General features: G+C 43.4%; 1 protein-coding gene across 1 annotated transcript in view; it reads left to right on the forward strand.

Moving 5' to 3' along the window:
- The window catches only part of LOC122797007 (myosin-10-like), an 862491-nt gene that overhangs the window by 280409 nt on the left and 557775 nt on the right, over positions 1-24307 (forward strand). The window contains exon 4 of the mRNA XM_044065778.1: positions 14686-14840. Within this exon, the coding sequence (XP_043921713.1) occupies positions 14686-14840 (155 nt within the window). The remainder of the gene's footprint in view (positions 1-14685; positions 14841-24307) is intronic.

The following is a 24307-nucleotide window of genomic DNA, read 5'->3' on the forward strand; positions in this document are numbered from 1 at the left end:
TTCTCACTGTTAGTGTGAAATAAGCTGAAATCAAACGTAAAATCAGCTTCAATTGATATGTCCCTGTTTTCATCTCCTATATCCAAATCGTGTATTTTAGTCCCTTCACCTTGTCCGTTAGGGATATCACTAGCTTCGCTGGTAACCTCCACCAACACCGCTTCCACTTCATGTCTCCGCTGGCTTGAATACTTTGAATAGTTTTGCTGGTTCTACACCAGCTGTTACAGCGAGCTTCTGCACAAGTTCAAGGAGCCTGTTGACGCCTCCTTGTAATGACGCTACTTCCGTAGAGTACTCTTCACGACTCAATGGAGTCCCAAGACAATCCACCTCTGCCATTTCGCAACTAGTAACCAAAGTGGAACAAAACAACAATAACTCTTAGATTAGCAAGCGAGATCCCTGGACTCGAGCCGTGAATCAGAAGCAAACCTGTTGCTTTTTGTCACACAACTTTATTCGATAACTGCCAGCACCACAAAGTACATCTAGTAAGAATGGTTGCATCTGCATTTACCAGATTTCTTCAGAACCATTTACCCTAACATGTCACTTCCTTTATATACACAAATTTTAAAGTTAATTACATAATTGGTTAAAACAAAATTGTTAATTAAAACAAAATCACTCAATTGACATTTGTTGAGAATAAAATGCAATAAAAGTCACAAAATATGTATATTAACCACTGTCATAAAATGTACTATATACTAGTACTAAAGTGCTTTTATACAGTGCATGATACATTTCATTATTGGGTCCCTTATACTATCTACCCTATGCTAAAATTTTGAATTTATAAATTCATAGTAAATATATATAAATAAGTAAAAATATATATTGTGTGTTAATGTATAAAATATATATATAAATTACTCGGCTTAGTCCATTTTAACCAGCTAACCTGATTGACTTGAGATTCTTACGAAGGAAAACAGCTTTACTGATTGCTCTGACATCTGCAAGAATGGTATCTTAGTTGCAAGCTCTTATAATGAGTCAACCCTATCTTGTTTTCTACAGGAACAGGGTTTCTTTGAGAACTAATCCTTCTTTCATGCCTAAGGTGGTTTCTGGGTTTATTTTAACCCAAACTATCCATCTCCCTGTTTTCTTACTGAACCCAAAAATGAGGGAGAAAGGATAGACAACTCAGGCACTATCCTGACAGAACTAAATTTTTCAGATCTTCTGATCAGTTATTCATTTCCTGTGAAGGCAAAAAGAAGGGACAACCTGTGTCAAAACAGAATATTTCCAAATTGTTTTAAGGCTTTAACTTTTGATCCAATGTCTGTTTTTGTCTGATTCAACTGACCGACTGGATCTGACCTAAGCACTGAATTTGAAGCTCTTCAGTTCCAGGATTCCAACTCTTCACACACCCATAATTCCATGATCTCCTCATTACTACTTCAGATCTTGTTTACTGCCTGAATTGTTCAGTTGTGTGGCCGAGGGCTCCCTATTTTCATATCCATTTTGGATATTTTTCCAAAAATTCCTCCCTTACTGAGAGGGTTTTTCTCTCTCTGGTTTGTTAAAATTTATTAGTATTAATAACAGTAGTAGTTTCAGAGTGTTTTTCTAGGTTAGGAAGGCAAAATAGGTTCTTAGGACTGTTATAGTTAGTATAGATATAACTAATTACATGGATAAGAGTTTTATAGTTATATAGTTGGAAATATTATAAGAATTATTACATTTTTTTTAAATTGTTTAAACTGTTGAAATTATTGATCTGATGTTGTTAATCTTCTTTCTATTCATCACTGATGGGTTCGGTTCCGAGCCCTCGGAACTGAGTCAGCCTAAGTCCAAACTCGCACCAGCCAAAAACTCTCGAGCTAAACTTCTACCCACAGTACCCTTCTCCCTGTTACCTCAGATCTCGTTTGCCACATAGCCATAAAGCCGCGTTTCAGCTGAGCTCTCAGCTAAGTAGAAAACTTTTTGATTTTTCTTAGGATATTTTGTCACCTTTCCACTCCTCGTGGTATATATTGATAATTATATATTCATACAGTTATATTTAGTGCTTTCACTCCTGCTTCTACCCATTTTGGTAAACTTTTAAGTACCATTGGTGGTACGGCCTTCACTCTCTACCATGGTTTTATTCCTTGAATACCATCGTTGGTATTTTCTTATCTCTTTCCCGTTTAACTGAATAGTTGGGTGTTTTTTGACGTATTTCTTAGGTGTTGTGTATATTTAGATAGGTTTATGCATAGAGATAGCAGAGTTTAAAATTTTCCTATAGTATTCTTCCGTGGTTGTTGTGTGTGTAAGTTTTATGATGTCTGATAAAAAGGGCACATCGGGTTTCAAACATTGTGCTTCTTGTGAGGGTAAACTTCCAAATAGTGACTCACATGATGATTGTGTTTATTGTTTGGGGGTGCCCCATCTTTTGGTGCAACCTCCCTGTGTGATTTGTCAAAGTTTCAGTCAGCGCACTTTGAATGAGCACAAGAATAAGTTGAGCCTGAAAGGCCTACTTAAGTCACCTTTTTCAGAGGCCCTTTCTGTGACAAAGGTCTCACCGCCTCCTATTAAGGACAAGAAAAGGTCTCATTTGGTTCCCTCTTCACCATCTGATCACCAGGGCAAAGCTGTGAAATCTAAAGTGCCAAAACTATCTTTGGAGCATAAGTCTGCCTCATCGGCACTGACGTCTTCTTCTCCAGCTATGACTGTTACTATATCGGCATCAACTTTGGCTCCAATACTGTCTCTGGTACCGACTATTGACCTTACAATGACTGCTACAACCTTGGCACTGAGTGCCACTTTGGTACAGTGCACACCTTTGATGCCTATCTCTACAATTACAACTGAACCTTCTGTGTCAACTCCAACTGCCCCTTCGACACTGAGCCCTTTTGCTGTCCCGATAACTACGATGTTCACTCCACTACTTCCGGTCTCCAAACTTGAGACATTGTTGCTGGCAGATTCCACGGCATGGACCCGATACTCTTCATCCGTAGACCCATTTCTAGGGCAGGTGTACAGTCTTTTCCTAGAGTGACCTGACTCCCCATCGGGAGTATCCACTAGATCCACCAGAAGCCTTTCAGAACTTGACGTGGTGCATCTTGTGGACCAGCTGTTGACAGCCAGGGGGATTCCCACTCCTTCCAGGACCCATCCTCCTGTAGGACTTGGGTTGATTTCTCCACAGACTCCATCCTGTTCTCCTCCTTTGACTATACCAGTTCCAAAGCCTTCTGCTGTTTTCGGAACCCCCCCTCCCATCTCGGTGCCTGTAGTGGACCTCACTGGGGCTCTGGGACTGTCCCTTTGGGCTTCAGATCCTGCTGAACCAATCCTTCCTCAACCCCATGATTGGGCTGCAGGGTCCTCGGTTTGTGGCATGGTTCCAAGTGTTTCTTTGGCTCCATCCTCAGTGCCAGGAGCCCTGTCTGCACTGATCCTGCTTGAGGCTTCATCCTCGGAGGTGGGTTCGATGGAGCAGGGTGTGATCCCGGTTCCAAGGTTGTCCTTCTTGGTTCCGGGCTCAATCCCTCTTTGGGTGGACTTGCTTTCTGTGCTATGGAGAGGGCCCTTGCTTCTGGTAGCATTCTGCCGATGTCAGAACCCCAGACCTCTCCCCCTGAGCTACAGCTGTCACAACCCACCTCCCCGAGACACTGGGCAGGAAAGCCACAGGATCCCTCATTGCAGGGTGCCATCTCTTCTGAGTCCTTCTCAGAGATCCCAACTGAAGAGCCCCCACAGAAGAGATCGTGTAAGAGGAAGTACATAGACTCACCTGAGGAGTCTCTAACAGAGGACATGGATTTTGATGATGGTGAAGGGTCCCCTGGGTTACTCCCTGATGATGTCTCATTTGGGACATCCTTGAAATGTTGAAACAGAGGGGTGATTGGAAGCCCACTAATCTCTCTTCCGAGGAGTCCGTGTTTCTGCAGACTTTCCATGCTCAACCATCTACCTCTTGGGTGACCCCGCCTGCAGACGAGCTAGTTCAGCTCATGGTGCAGTGTGCTTGGAAGAACCCTGATTGTGTTGAGGCAATCCCTCGAAGACCTAACAAGATTCTTTCTCCACCAGAGGAAAACCCGCATTGGTTCAGAGTCGATGCTATGGTGGTGGTGGCAGCCATGGAAAAGGATCTTGCTGAGGAGAGTGCAACTGTCCACCCACCCAACAGAAAGTCCTGGGCCGTGGACAGATTGGGGAAGTGAGTGTTTGCTTCAGCAACCTTCGCCATATGGTCTCTAAACTATTTGGCACATTTCACAAGGCTCCAAAGAGACTTGATTTCTGAACTCTCTGGAACACTTGCAGGGCAGGTGTCTGATGAGGCAAGGGATAAAGTTGCTTCACAGCTAGCAGCCCTGGAATCAATCTCCAATTCATCCATCAGGTTGCTCTCCCATGCAACCAAGGGGGCGGCTAGAGCTGCGGGTTCAGGCATAGTTATGAGACGCCATGCCTGGATGTGCCTTTGTGACCTCACGGACCCTTTCAAGTCTTCCTTTCTGAATGCTCCCATTGAAGGATCTTCCGTTTTTGGTCCCAAGGTGAAGGACACTCTGTCCAGGTGTGAGCAGGATGGTAAGACCCTGTCTGCCATAGGTCTACGTTTTTCCAATCCTCAACGTTCCTCTTCTAGGAATCAGAGGAGTGGCAAAATGTGGCAAAAGAAATCTCAGGGTCCTTTCCATGCCACATGTGGTGATGATAACCCCAGGGGCAGGGGGGTAACAATTCTGGAAGATGCCCCTACCATGGCAGAGGGGGCACCACATAATCAGGGACCCAAGGATTCTTTCTCTGGGCAGCCTTATCAGTGCTACTGAAGAGCGGCCCAATTGCTTTCCTCTGGAAGCAGTCGGGAGTCACATTTCTCTGCACCAAGCTGCTTGGCATTCAATAACCACCGATCATTTGGTGCAGAAGATCATAACCAGAGGCTACACTATTCCTCTCATCACTTATCCAAGGCTTCCATCAAAATTTCCTGATGTTCCACCCAGTCAAAGGGAAGAAGCAGCTGCAGAAATAAACAAGCTGTATCAAAAAAGAGTCATCCAATTAGTCCCACCAGACCAGACCAATGTGGATACGGATTTTATTCAAGATTCTTTTTGGTGCCAAAAAAGACAGGGGACTGGAGTCCCATTTTAGATCTCAGCAATTTAAATAAATCTGTTGCCCAAACTAAATTCCGGATGGTCACGGTTCAGTCCATTCTCCCTTTTCTAAGGGAAGGGAAATGGATGTGCTCGATAGATCTCCTGGACTTGTATTACCACATCAAAATAGAAAAATGCTCCAGGAGTCTCCTTCACTTCCAGCTGGGAGCCAATCATTACCAGTTTTGTGCCCAGCCATTCAGACTCTCTATAGTCCCCAGAGTGTTACAGCTCACTTGAGACTACAAGGATTCTGGGTGTTTCCATATTTGGACGATTGGCTCCTTACTGCCCCCACCAAGCATCTTCTGGTAACAGCCCTGCATTACACCCCTACACTGGCAAAATTGTTGGGGATAACTGTAAAGTGGGAGAAATCCAATCTGGCTCCAGCCCAGAAGATAGAATTTATCAGTGCAGTCTTCAACACCCTCTCTTGTCTGGTGTTGCTCCCAGCTCACAGACTTCAGAGATTGAGGCTTCTGCTCCAGGTAAAACTCTGTCAAAACAAAGTCTGAGCAAGAGAGGTTCTTCAGGTTCTAGGATCCATGGCAGCTTCCATGCCAATAGTGCCTCTTGCAAAACTGCACATGCGAACACTTCAGTGGCTTCTTCTCTATCAGTGGTTTCCAAATTACCATCCTTTATACTTTTAGATTCAGATAACCAATTCTTGCAAACAGGACCTTCTTTGGTGGATGAGGCCAGACACAGACCTTTGGAGCCGTCCATTCTAAACCCCTCATCCCAAAGCCATTGTGACCATGGATGCTTCCCTGATAGGGTGGGGGGGGGGCATTTCCAGGGAAAGACAGTCCAAGGCACATGGTCCACATTGGAGGCCAACTTGCATATCAACATTCTAGAACTGAGAGCGGTGCTGTTAGCATTGCAAGCATTCCAACCTCTTGTTCTTTCTGGAATGATTGCAGTTCAGTCAGACAACATGTCAGTAGTCTGGTATATCAACAAGCAAGGAGGAACCAAGTCCTATCCTCTGTATGAAGAGGCCATGAGAATTTGGCTGTGGGCGATAGCTTCCAACTGCTTTCTGATAGCAACACATATCCCGGGGATTTCCAACATGATTGCAGACAAGGTGAGCAGATCTATCCTCTTGCCTCACAAGTGGTCTCTCAATCCCGAAGTAGCAGCAGAAATCTTCAGCCGTTGGGGCCAGCCTTGCTGCGACCTATTCGCCTCCCCATCAAACAACAAAAACAGCAGCTATTTTGCCCTATTTACCCCAGAGGGGGAGTCCCCGAGGGATGCACTGATCCACGATTGGCCCACAGGGCTACTATATGCATATCCCCCCATTCCTCTGATACCCCAGTTCATAAAGAAAACCATTCAGTTGAAATGCAAATTGATCTCCATAGCCCCCATTTGGCCTCGGCAACTTTGGTTCCCCTTCCTTTGGCCTCATCTGTTATGTCGACCATGGATTCTGGACCCTCTTCCAGACCTAATTTCTCTCCCCCAAGGGTTGAGTCATCCGAACCTGTCCAGTCTGAAGCTTACAGCTTGATATCTCCACTTCTGTTAATTGCCTGGCAGGATGACCTCTCCTCATCTGTTCATGACATTATTCTGGCCTCTCATAAACCATCCACCAGAAGACTATATCTGGACAAATGGAAAAGATTCTCTATTTAGTCTAAGGAAAAGATGCTAGATCCATATTCAGCTCCAGTCACAGTGGTTTTACAACACCTGTCTAAGTTTTTCGACAATGGAGCCCCAGCCTCTACCATACGAGTACACCTAGCGGCTATTTCAAACTATCATAATGGATTGGATGGTACTCCCCTAATTTCACTGTGTTTATGCAAAACTTTTCTCAAAGGAGTTTTTCTATAGGCTGTCTGATTGGAGGCCTAATATGAGAAACTCCTTTTCTCAAAGAAGTTTCTCATATTAGGCCTCCAATCAGACAGCCTGTAGAGGCATGGATCCTAATGTTAATTCTCCAGTCTTTGACTCAACCTCCTTTTGAGCCCGCTGTGAAATGTGATCTCAAATTCTTGTCATGGAAATCCCTCTTCCTGGTAGCCATCACATCAGCCAGATGAATTTCTGAGCTTCAGGCATTATGTACCAAAAGACCCTATATATTCTTCGATAAGAACAGGGTATCACTCTGGACAAACCCATCTTTCCTCCCCAAAGTTGCTTCTGATTTTTCCATCAATCAAACAATTGATTTACCAGTATTTTTCCCAAATTTTTCTAATAAAGGGTTCTATTGCCTGCATTCCTTAGATATGTACAGACAATTGATATTTTATTTAGAGAGGACCAAAGCAATTCGTAAAACTGACCAACTTTTCAATTCCTTTTCTGGGCCTAGAATGGGAAATTCTTTCTTCAAGGTCACTTTATCTAAATGGTTAAGGGATTGCATATGTTTCATTTATTCACTTGCAAAAGAACCTATGCCAAAGAATATTAAAGCCCATTCTACTAGATCTATGGCAGCGTCTGTAGCCTTCCATTCCAGAGCTTCTATGGATGATATCTGTGCAGCAGCTACTTGGGCTAAACCCCACACTTTTGTCAATTGTTACAAATTGGATGTGGTCTCCAGAGGGAGAGCTGCCTTCAGCTCAGTGGTATTCAGGAACGTTCTTTCATAAGGGCCACCCAAGAATCACAAGGTAGCTGGGGATTCTGTCCCATCAGTGATGAATAGAAAGAAGATTAACAACATCAGATAAAGAAGTTATGTCTTACCATAACGTTCCATCTGTGTTGTTCATCTTCTTTCATTCATCACTTCCCACCTTCCTTCCCCCGTTAAAGGCTCCTGGCGGATACTTTCTGTTCAAGTGGTGTCTTAGGGCATTTGCACAGAAATGGCCTCTGCTTTACTTATATAACATGGGCAAACTCGATCTGAGGTAACAGAGAGAAGGGCATTGTGGATACAATCTTAGCTCAAGAGTGTTTGGCTGGCACGAGCTTGGTATTAGACCGACTCGGTTCTGAGGGCTCAGAACTGAACCCATCAGTGATGAATGAAAGAAGATGAACAACACAGATGGAATGTTATGGTAAGACATAACTTTTTTTTTTAGTATCCTCTCTAGATTCTGTCTAGATAGATAGTTAAATACAGCCATTTTTTTTTCTGTTTGTGCATATGTGTTTTTGTCTTTTCCATGGCTGATGGTCAGGGCTTCAAAAAGTGCATGAAGTGTGGGTATAAGCTGCCTCCGTAGGACCCACACTCCATCTGCATCTTTTGTTTAGGGGCTGCTGATTTGGATACAGCTTGCCAGGCCTGTGCATTGTTCAGCACTGCAGCCTTGCAAACAAGATGGTAGAAACTAATTGCTAAGGGACTCCTTCCTTCCCAGACAGGGTCTGCCTCCCCTTTGTCTTCCTCTTCCACTATCTCTCCAAGAGGAAAGGACAAGACATCGACAGAGATGGCAGATAAGGATAATGACTTCAAACCAGACAAGTCCAAGGAGAAAACTAAAGCAAAAGATACAGGGAACTACAAGAAGTCTATTAAGAGGGAATCAGATCCATCTTTGTCTTTGGAATCGGATCCGAAAGTACCTAATCAAAACAAGCTTGATGCAGTACCCAAGTCTAAGGTATACAAATAACACCAATGAACAATGTCCTTAAATGCTCATAGCAACGATTTATTAAATAAGATATTAAGCCCTTTCATCCCAGTTATCAGGACTTCATCAGAACTGATATCTAAAACATTGGTCCATAATGATAGATCAAACTATAAGAAGTCACATGACCTTTGCAGTGAATCAAATGAATACATTAATAAATAGTTTATATACAGCAATCTTGTACTACTTAAAAGTTTAAGCTTAATTCAAACTTTATAAATACAGTACATCAGTTAAATAACAATCATAAATATTTATTTTTATTTATTTATTAACATTTGTTTACCGGGAAAGTCCGACTGGACACAGGTCAATTTTCAGCTGAGGCCCGGGGAGAAAAGCTCCAACAATATGAAAAACAAACATTATACCACAAGAAAATTATAGAGTACAGGTCAACAATGAAACTACACATTGCAAAATATAAATAACTGAAAGAGATGACACATTTAACTTTAAAAATCATTCTAAAGCTTGGCTGCGTGCATTTTTTTGTGAAAAAGATATTAGAAAATTGGTTCAAAAGCAATGAGCCATAGCTACTACTGGCATCATCTGAACCCTGACTGTAGACAGCTTCTGCTTCTCAGCCTTCTGTCAGACAGGGACATTTGGTCCCACAGACTTCCCAGGCAACCTGCTTTATAAGCTCCAAGTTTGATTCTAAACCCTGTGACCCTCCTCCTCAGATGGTTCATAGAAAACAGATATGAAAACAGAAGCACTTGGACTCTTCCCCGAAGTCCATCACTGAAGATACCAATTTGGATGAAGGTGAAGGCTCCCCCAAATCTCCCTCTGAGGAAGTCACCCTTGGCAAAATTGTGGAATTGATGAAACAGAAAGGGGGATTGGCCACAGTTAGTCCTTCTCCTGATGTGTCAGTGTTCCTGGAAGCCATTAGGTCTTGGATCATTCTGCTCATTGATCCACGCATTAATTTGATGGCTCAATAGGCATGGAAGGACCCTGATATGGTGAAGCCTATCCCCTAAAAGCCAGATAGGATTTTATCCACCCTAGAGACAGGAAGCATTGGAGCAAGTGTCTTCTCGTAGATGTGATGGTTCACGCAACAGCCACAAAGAAAGAACTGTTGGAAGAGAATTCTTCAGTCCATCTCCCTAATAAGGAATCTAGAGCAATGGACTGATTTGGGAAACAAATATATGCTTGAGTGACTTCTGCTATCAGGGCACTGACTTATTTAGCTGAGATCACCAGATTTCAGAGAGACTTGACAAAGCAAATATCCAGGTCTCTCTTGGGTGTTCTACCAGTGAATTTTCAGAAGACAATGGACTTCCAGCTGTCCATCCTCCAGTCTACCTCCAATGTGGCTGTGGCCCTGCTCTCCAATACAGCAGATGACACAGCTAGGGCAGCAGGCACTATCATCTCCATTCAGTGGCATGCCTGGATGCACCATTGCGACTTTGCAAAAAACTTCAGGACATCCTTCATCGACTCCCCATTTGATGGGTCACTCTGTTCAGACCTAAAGTAAATGAGCTGTTCAGCAGGAGTCAACAAGATCCTAAGACTCTCTCTCTGCAGTGGGAATCGGCTTTTCTACTCACCAGAGATCCTACTCTAGGAATCAGTAGGCAGGTAAGAGAGTATGGCTCAGAAAGTCACAGATTCCTTAACAGGAAGCCCCTGGTGATAGACCCCCTAATGGCAGAGGAGGAGGTAACAATAATGGACATCACCCTAGAGTCAGAGGTGGACCGCAGAAACAAAGCTTTTGTGAGCCATTATCTGAAAATCCTTTTCAGCATCCTCAAAGGCTTGCCTGAATGCTGCACTCTGGAGGCAGTCGGGGAAAGCTTATCTCTGCACCTACAAGGCTGGCAAAACATAACCACGGATTCATGGGTGCTATATATAATCTCCAGAGGTTATTCCTACCATTTTCCCTTCCCCCTGTTAAATGGAAAAAGGATGCCCAAAGACCATATAGAATCCGAACTCTACATGTGGTTCTTTTTAGTACTCAGGAAACAAGAACAGTACGTCAAACAGACAAAATTCCAGATGGTCACACTTCAGTCCATTTTGCCTCTACTAAGGAAGGATGACTGGATCCACTCCATAAATCTCAAGGTCATATACTATCATGTGAAGATTGAGTGTCAGTCAAGGAGATTTCTCCATTTCTGGATGGGAGCCAATTATTATCAGTTCAGAGTCCTGCCTTTCAGTTTCACCACAGACCCCAGGGTGTTCACCAAATTTAAAGCAGTGGTAACAGTACACCTGCACCTACTAGGGATCCAGGTTTTCCCATACCATGATGATTGGCTCCTCACTGCTCCAATCGACAACCTCTTATCACACCACTGGGACCTTCTGCTCCAGTTGTTGCAGGATCTAGGCATCACAATCAGCATGTCCAAGAGCCACTTTATTCCATTTCAACAGATAGTTTATCAGATGCCACCTGAACACAACCTCACAGATTGTATGAGTTCTGATCTCCATGGTGCTTTCCCTCTGTCTCACTGCAACTCAGGTTCTTCACTACCTCTATCCACCAGGATGGGTGATATTTCACCTACTGGCCTTACAGCATCCACAATTCTTATGGTCCTTCTCACAAGATTTTACAAGAGGGTTCCCCAGTGGACTTTGGTTGTTCAGTGGTCCCAAAAGTTCTATCCCTTTTACACTAAAATGAGACTTACTCAAATTTCCAAAGAGGACTTATCTTGGTGGATAACATCTTCCTCTATGGAGGGCAAATGTCCATTCCTAATGGATCCTCCTGTGGCTGTAATGATGATGGATACTTCCCTTCTAGGCTGGGGGGATTTTGAAGGGAGGACAGTCCAAGGCACTTGGTCACATATAGAGGTCGACCCTCATATCAATGTTTTGGAGATGAGAGTGGTCCTCCTTGCGTTGCAGGTATTTCAGGACAGACAACATGTTGGTGGTGTGGCACATCATCAAACAGGGAGGAACGCATTCCTATACCCTATGCCATGAAGCCATGAGAGTCTGAAAATGGGCAGTGTCTTCACACTGCTTTCTGATAGCAACACATCTCCTGGGGGTCATCCAATGTTCTGGCAGACAAATTGAGCGGATCTGTCTTAGTACCTCACAAGTGGTTCCTCAATCCAACAGTGACAAACTTGATCTTCAGTCACTAGGGCCAACCATGCTGCAACCTCTTTGTGTCCCATCTCAACTACAAGTGCAGCAGTTGTTTTACCCTGATCCCTTAGCAGGGGCAGTCACAGAGAGATGCTGTGACCCACAGTTGGTGCCCGGGTCTCTTTTCTGTTTCTTCTATTGCTTCTAATGAGCAAGTTTATACAGAAAGCAAGATGTTGCAAGGTCATGATGATCCTCATTGCACCTTTCTGACCTCAGCAGACATAGTTTCCATTCCTGTGGCTTCTTCTAGTGCATCTGGAAACTAGATCAGTATCCAGATCTGTTAGTTCACCATTCAGGCTAGCTCCCCTAGACCAAAAAAACATGAAATTAACTGCTTAGTGTTCCTAGTTCTAACATTAGCCATAGATTGGTTTTGCACTTATCAGTGTCTCAAAAACATGCAAATGTACCATAGCAAATTTTAAAGATCTTCTGTTTGGACAGTATCCAAAGATCTAGACACATTTTCAGCTCTGTTCCCTCCATTCTAGAATTTGTATCAAGGCTTTTTCACAATGGCTATAGTTACTCAACTATCAAAGTCCAGTTAACACCCATCTTTACCTTTCATATAGGCCAGAATAACTCATCTGTAGCCTCCTTGAAGATTTCAAAAGTTTTCTTTAAGCAGACTTTTTGGTACTTCCTTGTTATAATGGCCCTGGCGATAGCGGCAGCTCAGACCAAGCAAATGCTAAGGGCGTGGTTTTTTGGTTCTGTTATGCATGTTTCTGTATAATAATTTGATATTGTGTAAGTTGTCTTTTAGTGGACCGTATGTGTAATTTGTATTTTAGGTATAACTTCTTGTTAATATGTAAGCTAGGGTGTGGTCTGCCAGTTTTCACGTGGCTGTGTATTACAGACATACTTTATATAGGAGTATACGTTTGTATAGTCGTGTGCTGTCTTGAAGCAGGTTTTACTTGGTTAAAGGGGATAAATGCTTCAAATGGTTCCAATTATTGAAATTGACTATTGCTAACGATACGTAAAATTATTGGCAAAATAAAAGCTTGTGTTTATGTCTTTCGGCTTTTCCCGGTTAGAGGTCGCCACAGCAGAACTCCAGTCCGCTAATGATTGGCAGTAGATTTTTACGTACTGGCTTGCCGGGCCTAACGCACAACCTTCAATGAAGGAATGCCCATTCACGCATGTCACTACACAGAAGACGCTCTAACTGAGAATCGAACGGGCAACGTCTAACTGTGAGGCGACAATGCTACTGCAGCACCACCACCGCATTAAAGACAAAAAATCCAGAATATTTTCAGTTTAGATTGTACATTTAATATTTATATAGAGTGCATACTAACCATCACCACATGCTTGTACATTTTGCTCTTTTGGTTGTAGTAAGATGGCATTATAATAAGGAAGCACCGACTTTCCTTCTCCAACCCACAATCCGAGATCCAGTACTTCCTTGGGGTATTACTGTCATGTTACAAGCATTGATTCAGCCACCCTTTGAGCCAGCTGCTACAATGGATTTAAAATTCCTCACATGGAAAATGATTTTTCTTGTGGCTATCACTTCATCTAAGCACAAATCAGAGATGCAAGCTTTATCCTGCAAACCATTGTATTTGGTTTTTCATAAGGACAGGGTTTCAGAATCAGAATCACATTTACTGGCCAAGTATGCATGCATACAAGGAATTTGACTCTGGTTTCAGTGACTCTCCAAGTATGAATTACATAAATGACATACATACAACTATTAAGAACAAGACAAAAAAGTAAATATACATACACATATATTTATACATATACATACGAGGTGCAAAGTGAAACTCATTGCAAGAAATACTGAAATAAACTCTGAAAGAAACAAGTATTAACAATATGTAAACAATATTGCAGGATCCTCAGAGGCTTGGGAAAAAGAATACCCCAACCTAATAAGCTGAGTTAACCGTTTATGAACTTAATGGCCTGTGGGAAAAAAATGTTCTTATATCTGCTTGTTTTGGTGCGTATTAATCTGTAACACCTGGCTGATGGTAATAGTTCAAAAAGATGGTGGCCTGGATGTGAAGGGTTGGTGATGATCTTCCCTGCCTTTTCATGACTCTGGAATAGTACAGGTCCTGTAAGGAGGGCAAACTAGCACCAATGGAATTTTCTGCAGACCTGACTATTCGATGTAACCTATTTTTGTCATGATTAGACAGAGATCCAAACCACACTGTTATGGATGAGCTGAGAACAGACTCTGTGACTGCTGTATAGAACTGAATCAGCAGTTCCTGTGGGAGGTTGAACTCCCTCTGCTGTCACAGAAAGTACATTCGCTGTTGTGCCTTTTTTATGATGGACCCTACACTGGTCTCCCACTTCAAGTCCCGGGAGATTATAGATCCCAGAAACTTGAAAGATTCCTCCCTCTCTCTGTTGGCAGGAAAACACTGTAGGGCTTGGTACCCAAACTTGACTTTTAGTCAGCTCAACTCAAGTTGCCAGACAGTTTGGGCACATGGAAGGTGTATTTAAGCTTTGAAAGCTGGCCACCTGTTATATCCTTGGTGTCCCAGGAATGATTCCTGTTGCTTTTTATGGTGAGCTTTTATGGTGAGCATCCTACACAGCAGTATTTGTTGTCTAGAAGATGGACTCAGTAGTCTTTAAGTGAAGATGCAACAGAGTGAGTTTAATTATGAAAGGCCTGACCTCAAACTTTTGTGTTTTCTGTTTAGTTGACTCAGCACGTTCAACAACATGAAGCCGCGGAAGCACAACTTGCTGACAAGCGGTCGGAGTTTCTAAAGCTGCAGGCCTCTCTTCATCAACTGGAGGAAAAGTACTATACAAGTACAGCCTCTCTGCACGACCAGATTGCTAAAGACCTCCGGTAAACAGCTTAAACGTTTTACTCTTTGGATAATAGAATACCTGTTAAAACTGCATTCTTTGCTTAAAGACTGCATTTTATACACAAAGCAGGAAAGCCAGTGTACAGGATGTATAAGAGTATATCTAGAAAATGTTGTTAAACAGAGTTACTTTGCTGGTAAAACCTTGCAATTTACAAGATTTTTACTGTTCAGGTAGGCTCAGTGAGAACAGAAGGGCATGTTTTAAGAACCACCTTAGGGAATAAGGGTGGTCTGATTCACAGACACTTCACCTTGCATACCAGAAGCAGGGCTAAGGGTGTCTCAGGTCACTAGAGTGTCAGATGTACAGTTAATAAACAGAACTGCACAACTGTCAGTATATAATCAGTAGGCCACAGAATGACTTGGTATGTGGGATAGCCTCTCACACTCTACAATGGTGCCAATATACATTAGGCAGATAGAGCAGACAGGCATGCTGCACATGATGCACAGCACAGCACAACACAGTGGCCTGTGCATTCTACATTCTAATCATATTATTAATTCTTTTGCAAGGGGCACTGCAAGGAAGGAACACACAGCACTGCAACCTGCATACCACACAGATTGATAATGCACACTGCATTTGTAGCAATGGCCAGTAAAATGAAGGGACACACCACATCACATCTTGTGTGCCCTATGTAGTAACGGGGCATACACCTCTAATATGATGTAGCATTGTCAGCAAATTGGGAACACCATCACAGCTTGTGTACTTCACAGTATAGCGGTACATAGAGGAATACAGAAATTTAGGGGCTTTGCTGCCTATGCCATGGGGGTGGGGCAGGCTGGGGACTTAGAATGTTTATATACAGTCATGCATGCATGAGCCTTATTACACATCCTTCCATACCAAGCCTTATTAACATCTCATAGATCTTTATGGTCAGTGAATAAAATCACTGTTGGGAGTTGGCATGATGGTTAAAGTGTTTACTTCACAGACAACAGGGTACATGGTTTGAGTCTCACCAAGCGAAAGTGGCTTGGCTTAAAATGGCTCTCAAGGACAGCTAGCTTCATACTTGCCTATGAGCTTGTCTCAGTCCTTTACAGCTCCCTAGTAGGTTATACTCAGGAAAATACAATGTTTGTTTGTCACTGCAACTGTGGAGTAGCTGTACATCATAAACATTGTTAGCAGATTTTGCTATCCTGATGGAGTGGTCTTGCAATATAAATGCATATATAAATATATCTATATACAGAAAAACACACACACACACATATATATTCATATACAGTTGCCATTCAGAAGGCTGTCAGTTAAGAATATTGACACTCGGAAGGGTAGTATAAGAGTGATGGCAGTTCAGAAGACAGAGGTCAGTGGGTTGGTGTTAGGGCTTGAAATGTGTTTGTGTGAGTGCTGGCAGGTTTAGGTTAAATAAAGGGATGCTTTATTATTGTGCATGTTTGTTGGTGTGTGTTTCTGTGTCTGAGCCTGTCTTGTGCAGTAGTACTGTAATAGAAAGGGTTTTTTTTCTGTAAGGTGTAGTGTTAGGGTTAGGGGCAGAGTTGATGTTTAAGATGAGCAGGGGGCATGACAACCTTTTTGCTATCAGTTTATTCTGGATTTTGTCTGTATTTTGATGTGTCAACATTTTGAACTATACATATGACAGGGTTATTTTCCATTATGTGGCCTAGAGATTTGCTTGACAGACACTAAAGCAAAGTACAAGCCATTTTCTGACTGATAGTCTCATTCCTATAGTAGTTACAAGTCTTGTTATTGTAGCAGACAATGTTAAGTTGTCATTCTCGCCTTCATTCTTGCTGGATGGGTTCGGAGCCAATCCTCGACTCCGACTCGGCCTATACTGTAGCTCGAGAGCTATTTTTACCGGCTCGAGGCAGCCCTATATCCCACAATACCATGCGCTAACTCCCCAGATCTCGTTTGCCGCTTCACTGCGAGGTAGTCTGTTTTTACCGGCTCCGGTCAGTAAGTGCTTTTTTCATATATATATTCAGTCTCAGTAGTTTTTTTCCAGTTAGTTATCCTTCTTTAGGTCCCTTCTAACTGCCTTACCCTTTCGGTAGCCCTTTTTCCCCTTCTTTAGTTAGTTTTTTATCTTGGGCCTACAGGTTTTTCCTTAGTTTTCCCCCACCCCTTTCAGTGTGTGTGTGGGTTTTTAGTCAGTTCCCCTTAACTTAAATAAGTGTGTGTGTGTGGACTGACTGTGTTCCTTTATTTTTGTCAGGATGTCAAAGGACCCTAAGGTTTCGGGATTCAAGAAGTGTGACTCGTGCTGTCAGAAAATGTCTCTGACAGACGATCACACTTCTTGTGTCTATTGCTTGGGGCCTTTACACCTGCAGGACTCTTGTTCCATTTGTCACGGATTTAGTTCAAGAGTCCTGCAGGAAAGGCATAACAAGCTCATCCTAAGGGGCTTGTTAAAGCCTGATGACTCCCCGTCCAAGTCTGGCTCAGGGAAGTCGACAAAAAACGCCAAACCCTCGGCTCCAGCTTCTGAGCCGAGGGCTGGCGTTATTGAGACGGCTCTGACCTCGGTTCCGTCTGGCTCTGAGGCGAGCAAAGTGGTTTCTGCTCCGAAACCATCATCGGAGCCGACCCCAGCACGCAAGCGCTCTAGGTCCCCTTCGCTAGAGTCCGTCAGATCGGCTCCGAGGTCCAGTCTCCTGTCAGAGCAGAGTCATAGGACTCATTCATCGAGGTCATCCAGGCTCTCCGACCACGACATCGAGAGGTTGGTCAGTAGACGCATAAAATCTCAGGCGCTGGCCCAAATGCTCCAGAGCCCATCTCACCAGACTGTGGCTCCTTCGATACAGCTATCCATTCCTCCTCCGAGTCATCTCTCGAGTTTGGAGCCGGAGTTTGTCGGAACCGTGACCTTGCCCACGTCGGAGCCGATACTTTCTCCTTCGGCTCCGGTGTCATCAGCTCCGACCTCTTCACTAGTTCCATCCGTGGAGAGGTCTGGGCGCCGAGACTCCATTGTCGGCTCCGAGGGGGCAAGTGGCATCAGACCCTTGTCTGACCCTGCTCTCCCTCTCGGAGCTTCGGCTCTGGTTAGTTCGGCCTTGACATAATTCTCGGAGTCTTCTCTGTCGGTTCCGGTCTCTTCGGAGCCGGGGCTACCTTTGGTATCTGATGGGGGAGCCTTCGAGGTGATGAGGAGTGTGCTGGACCCAGTGTCCACTCCAAGGTTAAGTTCTGTGGCTCCTCCCTCTGTAGTGCCTGTTACGGTCTCTGGCCATCCTCCTACACCTGACAGCAGAGATCCAAAGCGTCGGGTACCCACCTTGGGTGTCTCCTCCTCTTCCGAGGGCTCCCCTGAAGTTTCAGGGGAACCCCCTAGGAAAAGAAAGTGCAAGAGGAAGCACATAGACTCCCCCGAGTCTGTCACATTGGACACCGACTTGGATGAGTCGGAAGGTTCCCCCAGATCCCCCTCTGAGGATGTCTCCTTTTCAGACATCCTGGACATCCTAAGACAGAGGAGAAATTGGTCCACTCTCAAACCTTCCGAGGACGAGTCGGTTTACCTTGACGCCTTTGGATCTCACCCTTCCACCTCCTGGGTGTCTCCCCCTTTTGACCCACTAATGGAGGTAGTGGCTAGAAAGGCATGGGCAGCTCCAGATTCAATGGAACCTACCCCTAGGAGGCCTTCTAAATTTATTTCTGCACCAGATGACAAATCCTTTCTCACCAAAGGTGTTTCAGTTGATGCTATGGTGGTAGCAGCAGCCACTAAGAAGGAATTGGCTGATCCTTCTGTATCTGTTCATCCTCCTAACAAAGAGTCCAGGTCCATGGACAGGTACGGCAAGTGGACCTTTGCTTCAGTGACCTTTTCTATGCAATTGCTGAACTATTTATGTCATTTCACCCGCCTTCAGAGAGACTTGCTCAAAGAGCTGTGTGAAACGGTACAGGATCCTTCTGCTGCAGGGTTTAAGGACAAAATAAACTCTCAGCTGGCTACCCTGAACTCCATTGTTAACTCCTCCATGCGGCTTATCTCTTATGCAGCCGATGGAGCGAGTAGGGCCGCTGGCACAGGCGTTGCGTTGAGACGTCACGCTTGGATGCGACTCTGTAACTTTGCCGATCCCTTCAAGGCGTCCTTCACCAACACCCCCTTTGACGGTTTGGAATTGTTCGGACCTCAGGTGAAGAATACCCTCAAGCAAAAACCAACAGAGCCAGCATACAGTGACCTGAAAATACTTTATTGGTATAAAACCATAAAAAACAACAAAAGAAACAGACCGGTTTCGGCCAGATCAAATCATAGCCTTCATCAGTGTGAAAAACAAAACATCAATTGTTGCAGCTTAAATAAGCCCATCTACAATCCCATTGGTTGTGTCAAAAATATTCATTCAAACCAGGTGGAAATAATCCACCCAGTTTTACAATCCATTTTTTCTCTTTGGTATTTAAAATAGAGTGCCACCCTGTCTTATTGGATCGGTTACCTTGTATAATGTCAATAATCATAAAAGTAAACTTGGCAGATTTGTGAATCAACTGATGTTTGTAGAGTGCGTTATTAGACCTTTTGTTTTTAATATTGCTAATGTGCTCAGAAATTCTAATTCTAAATGGTCTAGAGGTTTGACCAACGTAGAATGAGCCACACTGACATGTGGCCAAATAGACCACCCAGTCACTGCTACAGTTGGCAAAAAAATTAAGATCATAAACCAACGAACAATTTCTGCTGGAAAACTGTTTGGATTTGTTCACCTTATCACAGTGGGTACAGTGACCACATGGGAAGCAGCCTATCAATGGGTCACCTGTCAATGTTGTCTGCAAAAATTGTGAATGTCCATCCATAGTACCATGTTTATAGTGGTTAAAAAAAGAACCAAGGTTTTTCCCTTTCCGAAATGAAAACAAACATCTATCAGGTATTATGTTTGCTACTTCATGGTCACATTGCAAAATATTCCAGTGCCTATGTACACTCTGTATTAATTGATCAGAATTTCTTGCATAAGTTGTAGTGAACCTAAGGGGTACAGAATTTGTTTTGGCATGTTCCTTGTAGTCCAATAAATTTTGACTATCTAAGGAATTGACCAGATTACTGGCACTTGTAACATAACCCATGCCATAACCCCTGGATCTAAATCTGTCGGTAAGATCCTTCCGCTGTGTTTGGAATGAAGAATCATGAGAACAAATATGTTTTATCCGAATAAATTGTGATTTAGGGATATTGCGTACAACATGTGGTGGATGGAAACTTGAGGCATGAAGAATGGTATTATACTCAGGATGTTTTCTAAATACTTCTGTACCTAATGTATGGTCGAGTAATCTAGTGATGGAAACCATCTGGTTTGAATGAATATTTTTGACGTTTTTTTTGATGTTACGCTTCCTTTTTCTTCCTGCTGGGGGCCTGTGATCCTATTACTGACTGTCAGTTTTCTGCGGTCTTCAACTCATCTACATTTTGGTCCGTTTGGACTTTATTTTTTACCAATATATTGGTTTTGTCTAAATTTACTTCATTCATCCAGGATTATTGGTTCGGAGTGTACCGATGTCCTTCAAGGATGCATCTGCAGTCCTAACATATGGGTTGTCCTGCCTCAGGCAGCCCTTCGGTTGGCCGGATTCCAATGTCTGGGTCTGGCCTCGGCTGATGTCGCACTTCACCCGACGTCATAACTGCTGTTTATTGGGTATAAAGGCATCAGCCGACGCCATTTTCCTCAGTCTCTCTTGCCGCGCGGAAGGACCGACACTCGCGGTCCGCGGTTTCGGCCGAAACCACGGTTAAGCCAACCGCGAGTGTCTCGGTTTCGGCCGAAACCGAGTCCTCGGTTCTTCCTTCGGCCGAAAGCTTGCCTCCGATAGCCGAGGCCTCACACAGCATGGCTGAATCCGCTACTGAACTTACCCCTGCTGTAGCAGGCTCCCTGGATTTATCAGATACTATTCCTTTAGACATATCTACTCCTGCACGTGGAGCTGCTAGGCCCCCTGCATCTATGTCTATCAAGGCTTTTTCTAGGGCTAAAGCAGCTAAATCTTCTAAGGCCTTGCCTGCTAAAGCCCCCTCACACAGGCCTACCTCCAGTTCCCAAATGCTCAGCTTGGCTGAGGATCCCATTTCTTTGATCAGGGGATCCCAACCTCATCCAGACAGGGCCTGTCAACCCCCTCCAGAGAAGAGACCTAGAGCAGAGCCCCCGGATCCTGTTTCTACAGACTATTCCTCGGATGATTCAGAGAACTCAGGTCCTCCAGAAGGCCCATATTCTCCTTATGAGGATTCTGATGCAGAAGACTCCATTCCTTCTGCCTCTGGTTTATCTATTGAACTATGTGAAAAACCAACTGCTGGCGTCATACCACGATCCCCATCGGCTTTCTTTTGGCGTGGATTTTTGTCGAAGCAAGGCAGGAGATGCCAGCAATTTTCAGCTGATACGTTGATCCTTTCTGCCTTCGGTTTTGAGTTTTTCCAACAGCTACGAGGGGTCGACGCTGTGCAAGGTTATGTTCAATAAGTTTTGCCACATCCGAGGGTTGTTGGATTTTGTTCACAACAGTAATTTGTGAACACAGGTACTGTTTATTCTATCTTTTTTTTTATCGCCAAGAAGCTGGGATCATATTAGGACTTGGACGGGTTTTCACCATTATATATAATGGGGGTCCCATTCAAAAGACCAGCCGCCTTGATTCCCGGAAATCACACAGGCCAGATGACCCGACAGAGTACGTGGGGTGACAGGGTGATTCGCCCAGTGGAAGAGAAGACAAAGGGTAAATCTCGACGTCACCGTAAGATATGTACGGCGAGGAGGGAGAGGTAGGAGTGTAAGGTGGGTTAGGATTAGGGGTAGGGATTAGTGTGTGGTGTGTGTATGTGAGTGTGGGAGAGGGGGGTGTATAAGGTGTGGTAGGGTTTTTAGGTTGGGGTGGTGGTGATGTGTAGTGTGTGTAGAGGCTAGGGGTGGGGTGTGTAAGGTTGTTAGGGGGTTAGGGTGGGTGGTGTGTGATGTATGCGTTAGTGGGCAGACTTGGGCTAGGGGTGTGGTGTGAGTGTGGTTGGGGTTAGCTTAGGTGTGATGGTGTATACGTTTGGTGTAAGGTAGGCTAGGTGTAGTGTGTGAGTTAGGTTAGGGTAGGGGTTAGGTGAAGGAGTGGGGATGTGTGGTATGTGGGGTTGTGGTTTGGGGGTTGAGGAGTAGTGTGTGTGGGGTATTTGTCGGGTGTGTTTTTTCGTTGTGTCGGGTTTGTGTGGGTTTGTGGTGTTTGTTTTGTGATTTTTGTGTTATTGGGTTTGTGTGGTGTTGTGTTTTTGTGTTCGGTCATTTTTGTATCGGTGGAATCGGACCCATATAATGGACATATTTATCAAGAATTCATTTTTAGATGAATGTGGTTGTGCGACTTACATTTTTTGGAACGGTCATTTATACATGTACATATTTTTTCTTCATTATTGCCCTTGGCTTTTTCATGTGCCTATTTGGAGGTTATGGTCATTTGGCGAACATTGTTATGATTGGAACATCTGTTATGTTGTGATCTTCCAAAGTGTTTTAATACTCTCTGTTGTTGTAACGCTACAGATTTCATTTTTTTGGGTCCGAGCGATTTATGTGATGGGACTGGAACTCTATTCTTTTGACCATTGGTTTATATGAAGGAACTTATGTTTTCTACATGTGTCAGTGATTACTGATACGGTTTCATCCATCCACGTTCGCATTTCAAGGATGAAGTGTCTACATCATCTTTTGGGATTTGTTTTTTTACATATTTCATTATATTGTGGAACTAATTCATGATTATTTATGTAAATATGCTTATAGTTGACATGCTCTATGTGAACATTTGAACTGTGGCTATTTGTTTGATATTTTACATTTCAATTTTGATCTGTATCTAATTTTTGCTAGGATATATTTTTTAGTAATTTTTGTCATCAATACCAATCAACCCAGTCAGGGACTTTTTTTGATTTAAATTGCTTTTAGGAATTGGTGGGCCAACTTCCTCACAGTTCAATTACACCTTAGGGGTCCATAAGTATGTTTTACACAGGATCAGATTGGGTCTGGCTTCTTTAGGGTCATTTGGATATTCAACATATATTTTTTTGGGTTTTCCCTATCTAACCCTCTGTATATTTGAATCTTTTATGATGTAGGACTTATAGGTCAGTTAGTGTGGTTCATACTGACCAGAGGTGATTGGTTTTCACATTTCACATTACTAATCTGGTTTGCTGGCTGGTGTCTCCTTCCTTAGTCGATTTTGAATAACAACAGCTGTTGTACTGACCTATTGTTCAGTCATTTTCCTGTCTCAGCACTATGATTTGCCATGTTGGCCTTGGCCATATTAGTATTCACTTGCTAATGCACAAATCATTTTATGTATATTAGGGGCACAGCCTTAATTTAGTTTATAACTTTTATAGATTTTTCTCTCTTTCTATTGGGCTGTTATTGTCCCTTCAATACTTTTATCCAACAGCTGACGTAGTTTTGTACTATTATTGTCAGTGGATATTGTGGACCATGGATCTTTCTAGTTTGGTGACAGGATTATCTGCAGACAGGGAAGACCTTAGAGCTTTTGGCTTGGGTCCCCTTTCACAAGAAAATTCCACTACCATGGATCAATCTGATTCAGAATCGATTTGTGCACTAGCATTTGAACAATTGCATACACATCTTAGATCACTTAGATCAAATATTTGGCATTCTAAGTTGTTTAAGGCCTATATGGCTAAGGGGATTACCCCCAGAGGTTTGAGAATACGTATTCAACTCCATGTGGGGGCTGCTGACCAGGAACTTACTGAACAGTGGTCTTCAATACAACAACAAGCAACTATGTCTTTTGTGGATGCTTTATCCAAGTTTTATGATAGAATCATTGATTTGGAAATAGACACAGTCAACAAGCTGGTTGGTGATGTGAAACCCTTTGAGGGTGAAACCTTTTTTAACAAACAATTCAATAAGGTAGCGACAGACCTCAATATTTTAGAGAATCAACTATGCACCAGGAAACTCAAAAAATTTCAGAGGGATCAGGGTGACTAAAAGAATGCCAACCCCTTTGCAAGTTACACCAAACAGGTCAGATTTACACCCAATTCCACTAGGACTCCCAAAAGAAAAAGACCTTGTTCCATCCTCAAAAAATCGAGCCTAGCATCTGGCTCTTCAACTGAGGATATTTCATCATGCACTGATAATGAACTACAGTCAGTATCAGGATCACCGTCTCCCAGAAGGATACCGGGTCCTATCCCTTTAGGCCCAGATACCATCGGGGGGGGGGGGTAGGAAACACAGGAAGCATAACCAATATACAAGGTCTGTTGAAAATGGTCATGCAGAAATAAATGCTAATGTTAACAACAATGTTCTAAATCTGTTGGATGTTGTTTTATCACCCATTCAATTG

This window comes from Protopterus annectens, chromosome 3.part0 (genome assembly GCF_019279795.1).
Source record: "Protopterus annectens isolate FY-2018-M chromosome 3.part0, PAN1.0, whole genome shotgun sequence".
Taxonomy (NCBI): domain Eukaryota; kingdom Metazoa; phylum Chordata; order Ceratodontiformes; family Protopteridae; genus Protopterus; species Protopterus annectens.